This window comes from Chiloscyllium plagiosum, chromosome 22 (genome assembly GCF_004010195.1).
Source record: "Chiloscyllium plagiosum isolate BGI_BamShark_2017 chromosome 22, ASM401019v2, whole genome shotgun sequence".
NCBI classification, from domain to species: domain Eukaryota; kingdom Metazoa; phylum Chordata; class Chondrichthyes; order Orectolobiformes; family Hemiscylliidae; genus Chiloscyllium; species Chiloscyllium plagiosum.
This window is the reverse complement of record NC_057731.1, coordinates 1,443,869-1,458,586: the sequence shown is the minus strand read 5'-3', so window position 1 is coordinate 1,458,586 and position 14,718 is coordinate 1,443,869. Positions and strand designations below refer to the sequence as shown.

The window sequence follows — 14,718 nt, the reverse complement described above, 5'->3', positions numbered from 1 at the left end:
TCATTGCATTGTAGGAAGATATGGAAGCTTTGGGAAGGGTTCAGAGGAGATTTACTAGAATGTTGCCTGGTATGGAGGGAAGGTATTATGAGGAAAGGCTGAGGGATTTGAGGCTGTTTTCATTAGAGAGAAGAAGGTTGAGAGGTGACTTAATTGAGACATACAAGATAATCAGAGGGTAAGATAGGGTGGACAGTGAGAATGTTTTTTCTCAGATGGTGATGGCTAGCATGAGGGGACATAGCTTTAAATTGTGGGGTGATAGATGTATGACAGATGTCAGAGGTAGTTTCTTTATTCCGAGAGTAGTAGGGGCGTGAAACACACTGCCTGCAACAGGAATAGACTTTCTAACTTTAAGGGCATTTAAATGATCATTGAATAAACATATGGATGAAAATGAAATTGTGTCAGTTAGATGGGCTTCAGATTGGTAACACAGGTCAGCGTAACATCGAGGACTGAAGGGCCTGCACTGTGCTGTAATGTTCTATGTTCTAAAGTTAATTCGGTTCAATTCAGAGGCAGCTGCCCAGTGGTACAGTCAAGAGAAGTTATTTTGTGAGTCTTTGACATTGATTCTGCACTACAGAAGTTATCAGGTCAAACACAGGCTAGCAAACCTCCTATCTGCCATCTGAGACTAGCAAGGGTACACCAGTTGGGGAGACTTCAAAACTCCATCCCAAGTGTGGCTCAGTAACATCATTATTCACTAAGCTAGCTGACACCTGAAGGACATAGCTGTCAGTCTGGGCCTGCATCAGGCAGTGAAAAAAAACATGAAGGAAATACATGTTTTCACCTGTCTGCCTGTTGCAGATGTATCCATCATTAACAGATGTGATATGCGTGGTCATCACATAATGGTGGTGGAGACATAGCTCCATTTACATACTGAGGACACCCTGTATTTTGCTGTATGATCTAGTCGCATGTTAAATTTGGCAGAGTTAGCAGTTCTAAAGAGGGGAGCCATGAGGTGAAATTGGTCATCAGAAGCAGAATAATAAGACATATCTAACCTCGTAGCATTATATAGCCCTCTTTTTACCATTACTAGTGCAGAAGATAAGGCTGAATCATCCATCTTAGCTTCTCCTCAAGTGCCCAGTATTATAGGTGCCAACCTTCAGCCAATATGATTGGCTCTACATTGGCCGAGCACACTAAAACACAAAGACTAGGGGTGTTGACAACATCTCCCTGTAATGTTGAAGGTTTATGCCTTACTTGTTGTGCCACAAGTAAAGCTTTTCCACCACAGAGACAACACTGGCATCGACCTGTCAATGTGGAACAGTGCCCAAATATTTCTTGCCTACAAAAGGAAATTAATCTCCACCTGTTGAACTTTCTATACAGACTTCCAATTAATGCAATTCCAGAATACATATATGAGATTTGCTGTGTTAATTAGTCAGCCATGTATTAACAAACTTACTTTTCTGCAGGATTCGAAAATCAGGAGAGTCTTCTATTAAGGTTTCCTCCCTGTACCATTCCATTTTCGGGAATGGTGATCCTTTAATTCGGCATTCCAACACAACCAGCTGCCCCTCTTTAGCTGTCACATCTTGCAGCGGCTGCAAATTGTGGACATGTTAATTCAAAGCATTGTTTCTTCCCTTCAGCTAAGTACTTATATCCTTGTTTTACAAAGGAGTATAAAAAGTACCCTAAATGGTCTTTACATTTTTTAGTTCATAGAGTACCGTTTGAATTTTGTAAGTATAAACATTTGTTATTGTTCACAAAGCACTGACATGTGGAAGAGATAAATGTACTAAAAAAATCTAATTTCTTAAGTAAACACATGGAATGGATGGAGGAAACATTACTATCACCTTGTATTATCTATGTAAAGACATAGATAAATACACTGAGAAATAGCAACATCCTTGGACTTTAAGATTTTCATCAAATTGCCGACAAGCTCAAAGTTTGCATAAAGATTTGTAGCTCGGGAACCAGTTGCCATAGTTATGGGTATGTCCACCGAACTGGGAAGTTGATTTTCAGACATTTAGGTGACACCTTCAGTGCTTTGGAGCCTCCTGTGAAGTGCTGCTGTGCTGTGTCTTCTGGAATTTATTTGGTTCAATTCCTGCTGCTTCCTGTTGCCGGTTCCAGTAGTTTATTGTAGTGGTCGGTATATTGTGTCTAGGAAATTTATAAGATTCCATGCAAAGACTGCATGAAACACTATATAGGACAAACAGTCAGACAACTAACAATCCGCATCCACAAACACCAACTTGCCACTAAATGCCACGACCAGTTATCCCTTGTATCCATACACACAGAGGACAAAGACCACAAATTACACTGGGACAATGCTCATAGGACAAGCTAAACAGAGGACAGCCAGAGAATTTCTAGAAGCTTGGCACTCATCCACAGATTCCATCAACAAACACATAGGCCTAGATCCAATCTACGGCCATGACAACAAACTGCCAGAACTGGCAACCAGAAGCAGCAGGAACGGAACCAAATAAATTGCAGAACACAGAAGTGCTTCACAGGAGGCTCCAAAGCACTGAAGATGTCACCTAGCCTGGGGGGCTGAAACGTCTACAAATCAACTGCCTAGAAGCCGTTTTTGTTTTCAGATACAATTTGCCCTGGATAGACATTCAGTTTCATGGTACAAAGAATCAACTCGTGAAACTATAGTATATTTTACTGATTTGATCGCACAAAATCAAAGCTTCTGGAAAAGACATAACTTCAGGGTGAGTCATGAAATTCTCAAATGGCCAGTGAAGGTGAAATCAAAGCAATTCCAAATATTGGGAAGGCAGTTTTGAACACATTTCAACTTCTCTAAAAGTTTTTTCAATGTGTATTGATGGATTAGTTTCACTCATTGAATTCAGAAGATGTTTTAACTGAAATTGCAAGTTAAATATCAAGATGGAAGGAGGTTCCTCATTCAAAGTCACAAAAGCAGAAGTTTCTGGAAAAGCTCAGCAGCATCTGTGAAGAGAAATTAGAGTTAATGCTTCGGGTCTGGTAACCCTTCCTCAGAACAGAGTTCTGATGCTGCCAGACCTGCTGAGCTTTTCCAGCAAATTCTGTTTTTGTTTCTGATTTACAGCATTCACAGTTCGTTATGATTTTTATTCCTCAAAGTGGTTATTTTATTTGACAGTGTAGTGGGCCGGTCCATAGGGAAGACAAAAGATTAATCTTTTATTTCTTCCTCCTCCTTTCAGTACATGAGAACAATAGAATTCACTTAAGTTTGAGCATAAAGCATTCAAGACAGAGGTTCCTCTTTCCCAGCAGTCAGAGAAAGCCTATTAAAATTTGATGCCATGGCATTATTGTATGCAGCTATAACAGAAAATATCAAGAAGTACATCAATAATGATGACAGAAGAGCCCACTTACAACACTCACTCCCTTTAATGTGGCAGCAGCATCTACATCTATGCACTGCAGCAACTCACTAAGTCTCCTCTGACTTCCAAACCATGTCCCTTATCACCCAGAAAGGCGACTGCAGCAGATACATGGGAGCTCCACTATCTCCATGTTTCCCTGCAATCCACACACCATCTGCATTTATATTCAGTGTCTAGGCCAAAATCCTTCTACTCTCTTGCTAACAGCACTAAGGCGCACGAAAACCAAATGGTTAGGAACAGATGCCTTTGTCGCTTATGACATAAATTATACAAGCAGGGTGGTCATGTTGAAGATATACAGAACTCTAGTTGGGCACAGCTGAAGTAGTGTCAGCAGTTCTGGTCCCCACACTACAGGAATGATGTAATTGCACTGGAGGGAGTGCAGGGGAGATTCACCAGGATGTTGCCTGGGACAGAGCATTTCAGTGATAATCAGAGGCTGGATAAGTTTGGGTTGTTTTCTTTGGAGCAGAAAAGGTTGAGTGAGGCCTGATAGAATTGTACAAGATTATGAGGGGCATAAACAGAGTGAATAGAAAGAAGCTGCTCACAAAAGGATCAAGGATTTGGGGACACACATTTAAAGTGAAAGGCAGGATGTTTAGCGGGGAATTTGAGGAAAAAAATATTCACCCAGTGGATGGTAGCATCTGTAACACACTGCCTGGAAGGGGAGTCCAGGCAGGTGGGAGAAAGTGAGGACTGAAGATGCTGGAGAGTCGGAGTTGATGAAGCGTGGTATGGGAAAAAGCACAGTAGATCAGGCAGCATCTGAGGAGCAAGAGAGTCGATATTTTGGGCAGGATAATCTCACAAACTTGAAAAAGTACTTCGATGAGCACTCATGTATCATAATATTCAAGGGTGCAAGCCTAGTGGGAAAGTAGGACTAGTATAGGTAATAGTATATTATTTGGCAGCACAGATTTGATGGGCCAAAGGGCTTCTTGTGCTGTATGATTCTGCAAATGTTAGAGGAGAGCTGCCTTTGGTTCCTCTGTTTTACTGGCAAGCAGGAATTTCTCCAGCCTGATCACTCCCATTACTGAACTGTGTCAGGCATGACTCGATTGGTTATATACCTCATCTCTGACTTCACTGAGAATCCTTACAGTGTGGAAGCAGGTGATTCGGCCCAAGAAGTCCATACCAATCCTCTGAAGAGCATCTCACCCAGACACAGACCCAACCTCTTATACCATCCCTGTAACCCTGAATTTCCCATAGCTAATGCACCTAACCCTGAACACTATGGGTAATTTAGCATGGCCAATTCACCAAACCTGCATATTTTTGGACTGTGGGAGGAAACCAGAGCACCTGGAGAAAACCCATACATACATGATAAGAATGTGCAAACTCCACACAGACAGTCACTCAAGGTGGAATTGAACCCAGGTCCTTGGCACTGTGAGATAGCCGTGCTAACCACTGAGTAACTGTGCCACTCTTAAAGGTTACAAGGTACTGGGTCCAAGTCCCACTCCAGGGCTTGAGCTGCTCTTTTGGATGAGACATTAGACTCTAGCTTCACCTACTTGCTTGGGTTAATGTAAAACCTTCCGAGTTACTATTTCCATGCAGTTGGGAGGGCATTCCCAGTGCCTTGGCCATGATTTTATCCTTAAACAATATCACAAAAAAAGAAGTATCTCATTGGCAGTACAGTATTTTGAGACATTCAGTGATCATAGAAAGCTCTATATGAATGCAAGTCTTTACTTTGCATCATTACATTCTGGAGCATACCATTTGCGTTTATTATTGAATTATGTATGATCAAAGTTCAGAAAGTGAAAGAAGGCCTAATTGTATGCATTGTGATATTACAGTCACCACATCAATTTCCTTAATCTTACACAAAGTTGATTAATCAATATTATAGTACCATTAAACCAACATCATTTTTTAAATTTTCATGTCACATCATGAAAAATAAAATTCTCAAACAGTTTGCATTCTATTCAGTATCACTCTTTGAATGTGAGCAGGCTTAGGCTAATTAGCTCCTCAAACCTGGCCATTTTGCCATTTAATTAAATCATGACTGATCTCTAGCTGTCTTTGCTCCATATCCCTTGATAACCTTACCAAACAAAAATCAGACTTTCCCAACATTTTACATGAAAGGGAGCTTCTTGATATCTCTTCTAAATGACCTCACTCAAGTATTAAGTGTCGCCTTGCTTTGAATTACTCCACCAAAGGAAATAGGTCTGTGTATCTATCCTATGAAACCCTTTATTTTATACTTTTTAACTACATCATAGCACAACCTTCTCAATGCAAGCAATTTTCCAGTAACCTGTCTTACAATTTGACCCTTAAAGCTCTTGTTTATTTTGGTGAACATGTTTTGTACTCCCTGCAAGTTCAATGTATCAATACATGGGATAGGCAGAATGGTGTTGTCTTGTCCTTATTATTCATTCATGGGACTTGAGCATTGCTGACTGACCAGTATTTACTGTCCATCCCTAGTTGGACTTGAGAAGGTGGTGATGCCTTCTTGAACTATGCAAACCATGTGCTGTGGGTTGACCCACAATGCCATGAGGGAGGGAATTCCAGGATTTGGACTCAGAGCCACTGAATGAACAGCAACATATTTCCAAGTCCAGATGGTGAATGGCTTGGAGTTCAACATGCAGGTGATGGTGTTCTCATGTATCAGCTGTCCCTGTCCTTCTAGATGGAAGTGGTCATGGGTTTGGAAAGTGGTCCCTGAGGGTCTTTGGTGAATTTCTGCAATGCATCTTGTACATAGTACGCACTGGTGCTACTGGACATTAGTGGTGGAATTTTGTGGATGTGTGCCAGGGCTGCTTTGTCCTGTATGACGTTTAGCTCCTTGAATATTTTTGGAGCTGCACCTATCCAGACAAGTGGGAGTATCCCATCATAATCCCGACTTGTGCATTGTAGATGAAGGACAAGCTTTGGAAGTCAAGAGGTGAGTTACTGGCTACAGTATTCCTAGCTTCTGACTTGCGCTTGTAAATATTGTGAGGAAATGAGGTCTGCAGATGCTGGAGATCAGAGATGGAAATGTGTTGCTGGAGAAGCGCAGCAGGTCAGGCAGCATCTAGGGAACAGGAGAATCGACGTTTCGGGCATTAGCCCTTCTTCGGGCTAATGCCCGAAACGTCGATTCTCCTGTTCCCTAGATGCTGCCTGACCTGCTGCGCTTCTCCAGCAACACATTTCCATCTCTTGTAAATATTGTGTTTATTTGGCTCAGGTTGAGCTTTTGGTCAGTGGTAACCCTAAGGATATTGATGGTGATGGTAACGTCATTGAATGTCAAGAGGCTGAGATTAGGTTGTCTCTCATTGGTGATTGTCATTGCCTGACATTTGTGTGGTACAGAAGTTACTTGCCACTTGTCAGCCCAAGCCTGCATATCGTCCATATCTTGTTGCATTTGAACATGTTTCAATATCTGAGGAGTCACGAATGGTGCTGAACACGATGCAATCATTAGCAAATATCCTCTCCATGACCTTATCATGGAGAAAAAGTAATTGATGAAGCAGCTGAAGATCATAGAATCACAGAATCCCTACAGAGTGGAGGCAGGCCATTCAGTCCATCAAGTCCACACCGACCCTCCAAACAACATTTCACCCAGACTCACCCCCATAGCCTATCCCTATAGTCCTGTATACCTCATGGCTAATCCATGTAACTTAAACATTCCTGAACACTATGGGCAATTTAGCATGGCCAGTCCTGCACATATTTGGATAGTGGGAAGAAACTAGAGCACTTGGAGGAAACCAACGTAGACACAGAGAAAATGTGCAAACTCCATGCAGACAGTCGCACAAGTCTGGAATTGAACCTCGTTCCATGGTGCTGTGAGGCAGCAGTGCTAACCACTGAGCCACAGTGGTGCAAGATGGTTAGGCCTAAGACACTACCCTGAGGAGCTTCTGCAGAGCTGTTCTGGAGCTGAGATGACTGAGCTCCAACAATCACAGTCATCTTTCTATGTGCCAGTTATGACTAACCACTGGAGAGTTTGCCCCGGATACTCAAGGATTCCAGTTTTGACTCATAATCCAGAGACCCAGATAATGCTCTAAGGACCTGTGTTTGAATCCCGAAACAGCACATGGCAGAATTTGAATTAAATAAATATCTGAAATGAAAAGACTAATGATTTAATATGGTTTAATGATGACCATCATTAAATTAATACCTTTTATGGAAGGAAATTGCTCTCCTTATCTGTGCTACATGTGACTCCAGACTTTTAACTGGCCTCTGAAATGGCCTGGCAAGCCACACCACAGCTAAATGAAACCAGGCAGATCATGTGGAGTTGGCTAAGGTACCTGAGATGACAACAGCAAATTCAGCACTGTCGACATTCCTTGCTAATATCGGAGGGCTAAACGTGTGTCCCACAGACTGACATACTTATGGAATCATATTGTACACACTATATATGAGACAATACAGTCACCATCCCTGAAGTAGTGGCACTGCGGTATGCACTCAGGTCAGAGCTGCCAAGGAGTCCTCAATATTGACTCTGAACCACTTGCAATCTCATAGCAATGGGTCAAATATGGGAAAGGAAACCTCTTGCTGCTTATCATATGCAGATTTCCTGCCCCTTCAGCTGATGAATCAGTATTTCTCATGTTAAAACCACAAGGTTGAGACACTGAGGTTACAGAATGTACTCTGGGTCTTCAATGTCCAGCACTACTGATCAAGCTGGTTGGGTCCTAAAGGTCATATCCTCTAGTCTGGTTCTATGGCATGTGGTAAGGGAACCAACACGAGGGAATAAAATACCTGACATTACCAATACGTCAGCTGCAACGCATATGCCTATGACAGTGTCGGTAAGAGTATGACACTGTATGACACTGCAGTCCTGTTGGAGATCAAGTCCCACCTTACTTCATACAGAATACCTTATGTCATATTGTGTGGTAAAACATCGCTGTGATAAATTGGATAGACTTCAAACAGATCTAGCAACTCCAGACTGGGCAAACATGAGATGCTGTGGGCCATGAGTAGCAGCAGGATCATATTCCAACACAATTGACAACCTTATGGCACAGTATATCTCACATGCTACCTATCAAGCCAGGATCACATCTGGTTCAATGGAGAGCGCAGGAGGGCATGGTAGGACTAGCACCAAGTATACCTAAAAATGAGGTGAACTGGGGTGAAACTATCTAACAGGACTACTTGTGTGCTAAGCAGCATTAGCAGCAAGTGATAGCCAAAGCTAAGTGAATCCACAACCAATGGACCAGACAAAAACTCTCCAGTCCAGTAGCATTCAGTCATAAATGGTGGTAGACAATTAAACAACTCACTGGAAGAAGAGACTCCATAAGCCCAGCCCATCAGTGGGAAAAACAAAGCTGAAGGATTTGCCTTCAGCCAGGACTGGTTGATCCATCTCAGTTCCACCAGAGGACCCCAGCATCACAGATACCTTTATAAATTCGGTTCACTCCATGTGATATCAAGAAATGGCTGGATGCACCGTGTATGGTACAACATTCTGTCGATAGTACTGAAGATTTGTATTCCAGAACTTGCAACACTCCTAGCCAAGCTACTATCACTCCATCAGTCTACTTTCAATCATCAGTAAAGTGAAGGAAGAGGTCATCAACAGTGTTATCAAATAGCACTTGCTCAGCAATAATCTGCTTACTGACAGGGGCACTCTGTTGACCTCATTCCAGCCATGGTTCAAAGATAATGGTGGCTCCATGGTTAGCACTGCTGCCTCACAGCACCAGGGCCCGGATTAGATTCCAGTCTTGGGTGACTGTCTGTGTGGAGTTTGCACATTCTCCCCATGTCTGAGTGGGTTTCCTCTGGCCTTCATAACAAGAGAAATTGAGTATAGAAGCAAAGAAGTCCTTCTGCAGCTGTACAGGGCCCTGGTGAGACCGCACCTGGAATATTGTGCGCAGTTCTGGTCTCCAAATTTGAGGAAAGACATTCTGGCGATTGAGGCAGCATAGGTTCACGAGGTCAATTCCCGGAATGGCGGGACTATCTTACGCTGAAAGCTTGGAGTGACTGGGCTTGTATACGCTTGAGTTTAGAAGGCTGAGAGGGGATCTGATTGAGACGTATAAGATTATTAAAGGATTGGACACTCTGGAGGCAGGAAGCATGTTTCCGCTGATGGGCGAGTCCTGAACCAGAGGACACAGTTTAAAAATAAGGGGTAGGCCACTTAGAACAGAGTTGAGGAGAAACTACTTCACCCAGAGAGTGGTGGGTGTATGGAATGCCCTGCCCCAGAAGACTGTGGAGGCCCAGTCTCTGGATACTTTAAAGAAAGAGTTGGATAGAGCTCTCAAGGATAGTGGAATCAAGGGTTATGGGGATAAGACAGGAACAGGATACTGATTGAGGATGATCACAATGAATGGTGGTGCTGGCTCGAAGGGCAGAATGGCCTACTCCTGCACCTATCGTCTATTGCTCTGGTTTCCTCCCACAATCTAAAGATGTGCAGGTTAGGTAAATTGGCCATGCGAAATTGTCCACAGTGTTCAGAGATGTGTAGGTTGATTGCATTAGTCAAAGGTTAAATGTAGGGGAATTGATCTGTGTGGGTTATTCTTTGAAGAGTCGGTGTGGATTTGTTAGGCCAAAGGGCCTGTTTCTACACTTTCGGGATTCTATTAAACAAACAGTTGAATTCCAGAGGGGAGGTGAGAGTGAGGCCCTTGGCATCAAAGCTGTATTTACCAGACTATGACATCAAGGAGTCCTAACCGGAGTCAATGGGAATAGGGGGAAAGCTCTCCACTGGCTGTAATCATACCTAGTGCATAGGAAGATGAGTGTGCTGGTTTGACATCAGTCATCCCAGCTCCAGGACATCTCTGCAGAAGTTCCTCAGGGCCTAAGCCCAACCACCTTCAGCTGCTTCATCAATGACTTTCCCTTCATTATAAGGTCAGAAGTGGGGATGTTCACTGATGATGGTACGATGGTCAGCACCCTTTGCAACTCATTAAATACTGAAGCAGTACATGTCCAAATGCAGCAAGACCTTGTCAACATTAAGGTTTGGGCTGAAAAGTGACAACTAACATTCATGACTCACAAATGCCAAGCAACAGCCATCTCCAACAGAAGAAAATCTAACCATTTCTCCTTGGCATTCAACGGCATTACCAACATTAATTCCCCCACTATCAATATCTTGGGGGTTGCCAAGGGCCAGAAACTGAAGTGGACGAGCCATTAAAAAAAACAGATCAGAGATTAGGAATCCTCCAGTGAGTAATTCATCTCCTGACTCCCCAGAGCCTGTCCATAGTCTCTAAGGAACAAGCCAGAAGTGTGATGGGGGCAGCTCTAACAACATTGAAGAAGCTTAACGCCATTCAGAACAAAACAGCCCACAAACATTCACTCTCTCCATCACTGATATTCAGTAGCTTCAGTGTGTACCTTCTGCAAGATGCACTGCAGGAATTCACTCAAGTTCCTTAGACGGCACCTTCTAAACTCATGACACAACCATTTAGAAGGGCAAGAGCTTTAGAAATATGGGAACACCACCACCTGAAAGTTTCCGTCCAAGCATTCATCTTTAAAATATATCACCATTGCTTCAGTTTTGCTGGGTCAAAACCTCGGAACTCTCTCTTTAACAGCACTTTGGATCTACCTTTGGCATACATTAACAGCAGCAGCTCAAGAAGGCAGCTCACCACCAGTTTCACAATGGTTACTCCAGATGTGTGATAAACATTGGCATAACCAATGACAACCACATCGCTTGAGTGAATAATAAACAAATTTTTCTTGGGATATGACTGTAGAGAACTGAGCATGGTACTCCAGATAGAATTCTGACCAATCTGTCTGACTGATGCTCCTTACTTTCGAATTTTAGATCCTTTAAGGTAGAAGTCAACATTCCAATGGCATTTTGATTACTTTCTATGCTTTTCTATGCAAGCCACTTGTGATTTGTACCTATGAACAGTATAAATCCTTTTAAACAAACAGAGCTTTTCAATCTTTCTTCTGATGGCCTAACTACAATGTCTTCTAATTATAATCCATTGGTTGTAATTTCTCAACATTAAGATATCCAAATTTTCCTTTCACTAATCTAGAAACTGTTGCATTTATTATCTTTCACAGAAATCATTTTAAAATTGAATTATTTAATATGTAAGTTTAAACTGGTTCAATGAGTGTAATTTCTCTCTTCACATAACTATTTATTGGCCTGGATAGCATTTATTCATTTGGAGAACAGAAAAGTTCATCCTTTTATTACTTACACCCTAAGGTTGCTGGTATTTCTGGTATAGTAATGTTGAAGGAGGAAAATAAGCCATCACTCATCTAGAAACACGGAGAAGTGGAATCAAAGGACATAGGGTATTCAGGTTTGGATCCATCATGTGAGATACACAGGAACCAAGGAAATTACTTAACAACTAAAAATGTTGGAGTTCAGAATAGGGTGATGTGAAAATCTTTGTAATTTAAAACCCAACTCCAGCCTGGCCACTTCCTTAGATTAGATTATCTACTGTGTGGTGGCTCATTGAGAGAATGTTCTGATGCATTTGCGGATGCTAGGATGATTGCTTCTGTAGTTCAATATTTGATCCATATGTGTTGTTTTCCTTTGTCAGCATGAAACGAAACAAATTAGGGAAACCTTGAAAACCATCAATAATACCCTTACTGGCATAAATTTCACGAAAGAGGAGGAAAACAACAACAGACTGCCATTCCTAGACATCGCAGTAGAGGGAACAGCCATAGGGAACTTCAACCCAGCGTCTACAGGAAAACAACCAAATACTGAACTACAGAAGCAATCACCCCAATATCCACAAACGAAGCTGCATCAGAACACTATTTCAACGAGCCAACACACACTGCAGCACAGAGGGACCACGCAGAGCAGAGGAAAATCACCAAACAGTGTATTAAAAAAAAACGGATACCCAATGAACACAGTCCACCGACTTCTCCGCAACAAACCCAAACAAGCTGACAAAACATGTCCAGAAATCCTAGCCACTCTCCCCTATATCAAATACATCTCGGAAATGACTGCCAGACTACACAGACCCCTTAGCATCATGGTAGCCCATAAACCCACCAATACACTAAAGCAACAGCTAATGAACTTGAAAGACCCTATACAGACAACAAGCAAAATTAATGTCATTTACAAAATACCTTGCAAGAATTGTAACAAACACTACATTGGACAAACAGGTAGAAAACTAGCCACCAGGATACGTGAGTATCAACTAGCCACAAAACGACGTGGCCCTCTCTCATTAGTATCCTTAAATACAGATAAGGAAGGACACTACTTCGACAGGGACAACATATTCATCCTAGGACAAACCAAACAGAGACAGGCACGAGAATTCCTAGAAGCATGGGATTCTAACAGGAACTCTATCAATAAACATATTGACTTGGATCCCATCTACCACCCCCTGAGAAAAAGAACAGGAAATTATATCACCATAGGAAATGATATTACCACAGGAAATGACCTCACCAACCCAAGGAAACCCAAACATATAAACAGAAAGCAGAAAACACCAGCAGTGCTTCATCTGGAGGCTCACTGAAGATGTTAACTAGTATGGTCAGTGAGCAAACCTACATCCAGAACCTCAACCTGAGCTACAAATCTTCTCAAAAATCGCTAAGCTCTAGTTAGAGCAGGAAGCCAAACGTGCAGTCAGCTAGCACTACTCATAGCTTCAAAATAATGCACACAATCAGGGGGAGACTAATGAAACAGCAATTGACTGGATTGGATTTGTTCTGCATGGTTAGTACTGAAGCCCAAGTCTTCAGTGCTGAAACCAGGATGTTATCAGGAACCACTGTCCTTGCTATATCCATTGCCTTCAGCCATTTCATTATATCATCTGGAGTCAATCAAACTGACTAAAGACTGGTGTCTCTAATGTTGAGTATCTCAGGTACAGGCTAAGACAGGTCATCCACTTGCCATTTGTTTGGATGAAGGTAGTTGTAAATAATTCAGTCCTTTGTTTTGCACTGATGTGTTGAGCGTCACTTTCACAGAGGATGGGGATATTTATGAAGCCACCTCTTCCTCTAAGTTTTTTAATCGTGCTCTAACCTTTCATGACAGGATGTGGCAGGACAGCAGAGCTTCGATCTGATCCACTAGTGTAATTTGATCTCTTGCATGCAGTTTCTGCTTTATGTATGTAATCCTATACTGTAATCTCACCTCATTTTCATGTGCTTGGTGCTGTTCCCAGTGTTGAATCCTGACTTGTCAGTAATGGTAGAGCAGGGATACGCTAGTTTATGAGGTTACAGATTGTGGTTAAGTACAATTCCGTTGCTGCCGATGGCCCACATCACATTAAAAGTGCTCAATTCAGAACTTCTAGATGTGTTCTATTTGCACAATGGTAATACTACACAATATGGAGAGGTGAACAGCAAGAAAACATTTGGACTGTTGTGCAGGACTAATTAGATTAGATTAGATTACGTTACAGTGTGGAAACAGGCCCTTCGGCCCAACAAGTCCACACCGAGCCGCCGAAGCGCAACCCACCCAGACCCCTACATTTACCCCTTACCTAACACTACGGGCAATTTAGCATGGCCAATTCACCTGACCTGCACATCTTTGGACTGTGGGAGGAAACCGGAGCACCCGGAGGAAACCCACGCAGACACGGGGAGAACGTGCAAACTCCACACAGTCAGTCGCCTGAGGTGGGAATTGAACATGGGTCACTGGCGCTGTGAGGCAGCTGTGCTAACCACTGTGCCACCGTGCCGCCTAAATTCTTGAGCCTATTAGTAAGCTGACAGCGGCTTGATGTCTGAAAAATATGATATTTTATCATTGAAAACTTTGCCACGTGGTTTGCACATAAACCCATGGCTCATAGATCAAGTCTATCAATCAAATAAATCACTTCTTTAAAATTACAATACCTTTGTAAACACTGGAGCAGCCATGAGAGGTAGTCCATCCAATCCCTGTAATAAATTTGTTGGGCTTCGTATCTAGTGGAATAATAATAGTTTTATCCATCGTCAGGAAGAATTAAAAATTAGCAGAAGTCAAAACAAGAAAAGTACACAATCTGGAAATGCAGGGCAGATCCAATTGGACCTGGAAAGAGAACATACAGCGTTAGTGTTTCAGGTGCCACAGCATACGTACCCATCCTGTGGCCCACACAGGGGACATTCATTTTCATGGATTCTGTTTGAGTGTGTCATAATGTTGCAGTCCCAT

At 42.4% G+C, this 14,718-nt stretch overlaps 1 protein-coding gene across 8 annotated transcripts in view; it reads right to left on the bottom strand.

The window, feature by feature from the left end:
• Positions 1-14,718, bottom strand: part of mypn (myopalladin) — a 309,016-nt gene that overhangs the window by 135,005 nt on the left and 159,293 nt on the right. For 7 of the 8 annotated variants that reach the window (XM_043712278.1, XM_043712277.1, XM_043712280.1 and 4 more), the window contains 2 exons: positions 14,412-14,483; positions 1,445-1,586 (listed from right to left, as the gene is read on the bottom strand). In XM_043712278.1, the coding sequence (XP_043568213.1) occupies positions 1,445-1,586; positions 14,412-14,483 (214 nt within the window). Of the gene's footprint in view, positions 1-1,444; positions 1,587-14,411; positions 14,484-14,718 lie in introns of those variants that run through there. The other variant, XM_043712285.1, reaches the window with a different exon arrangement.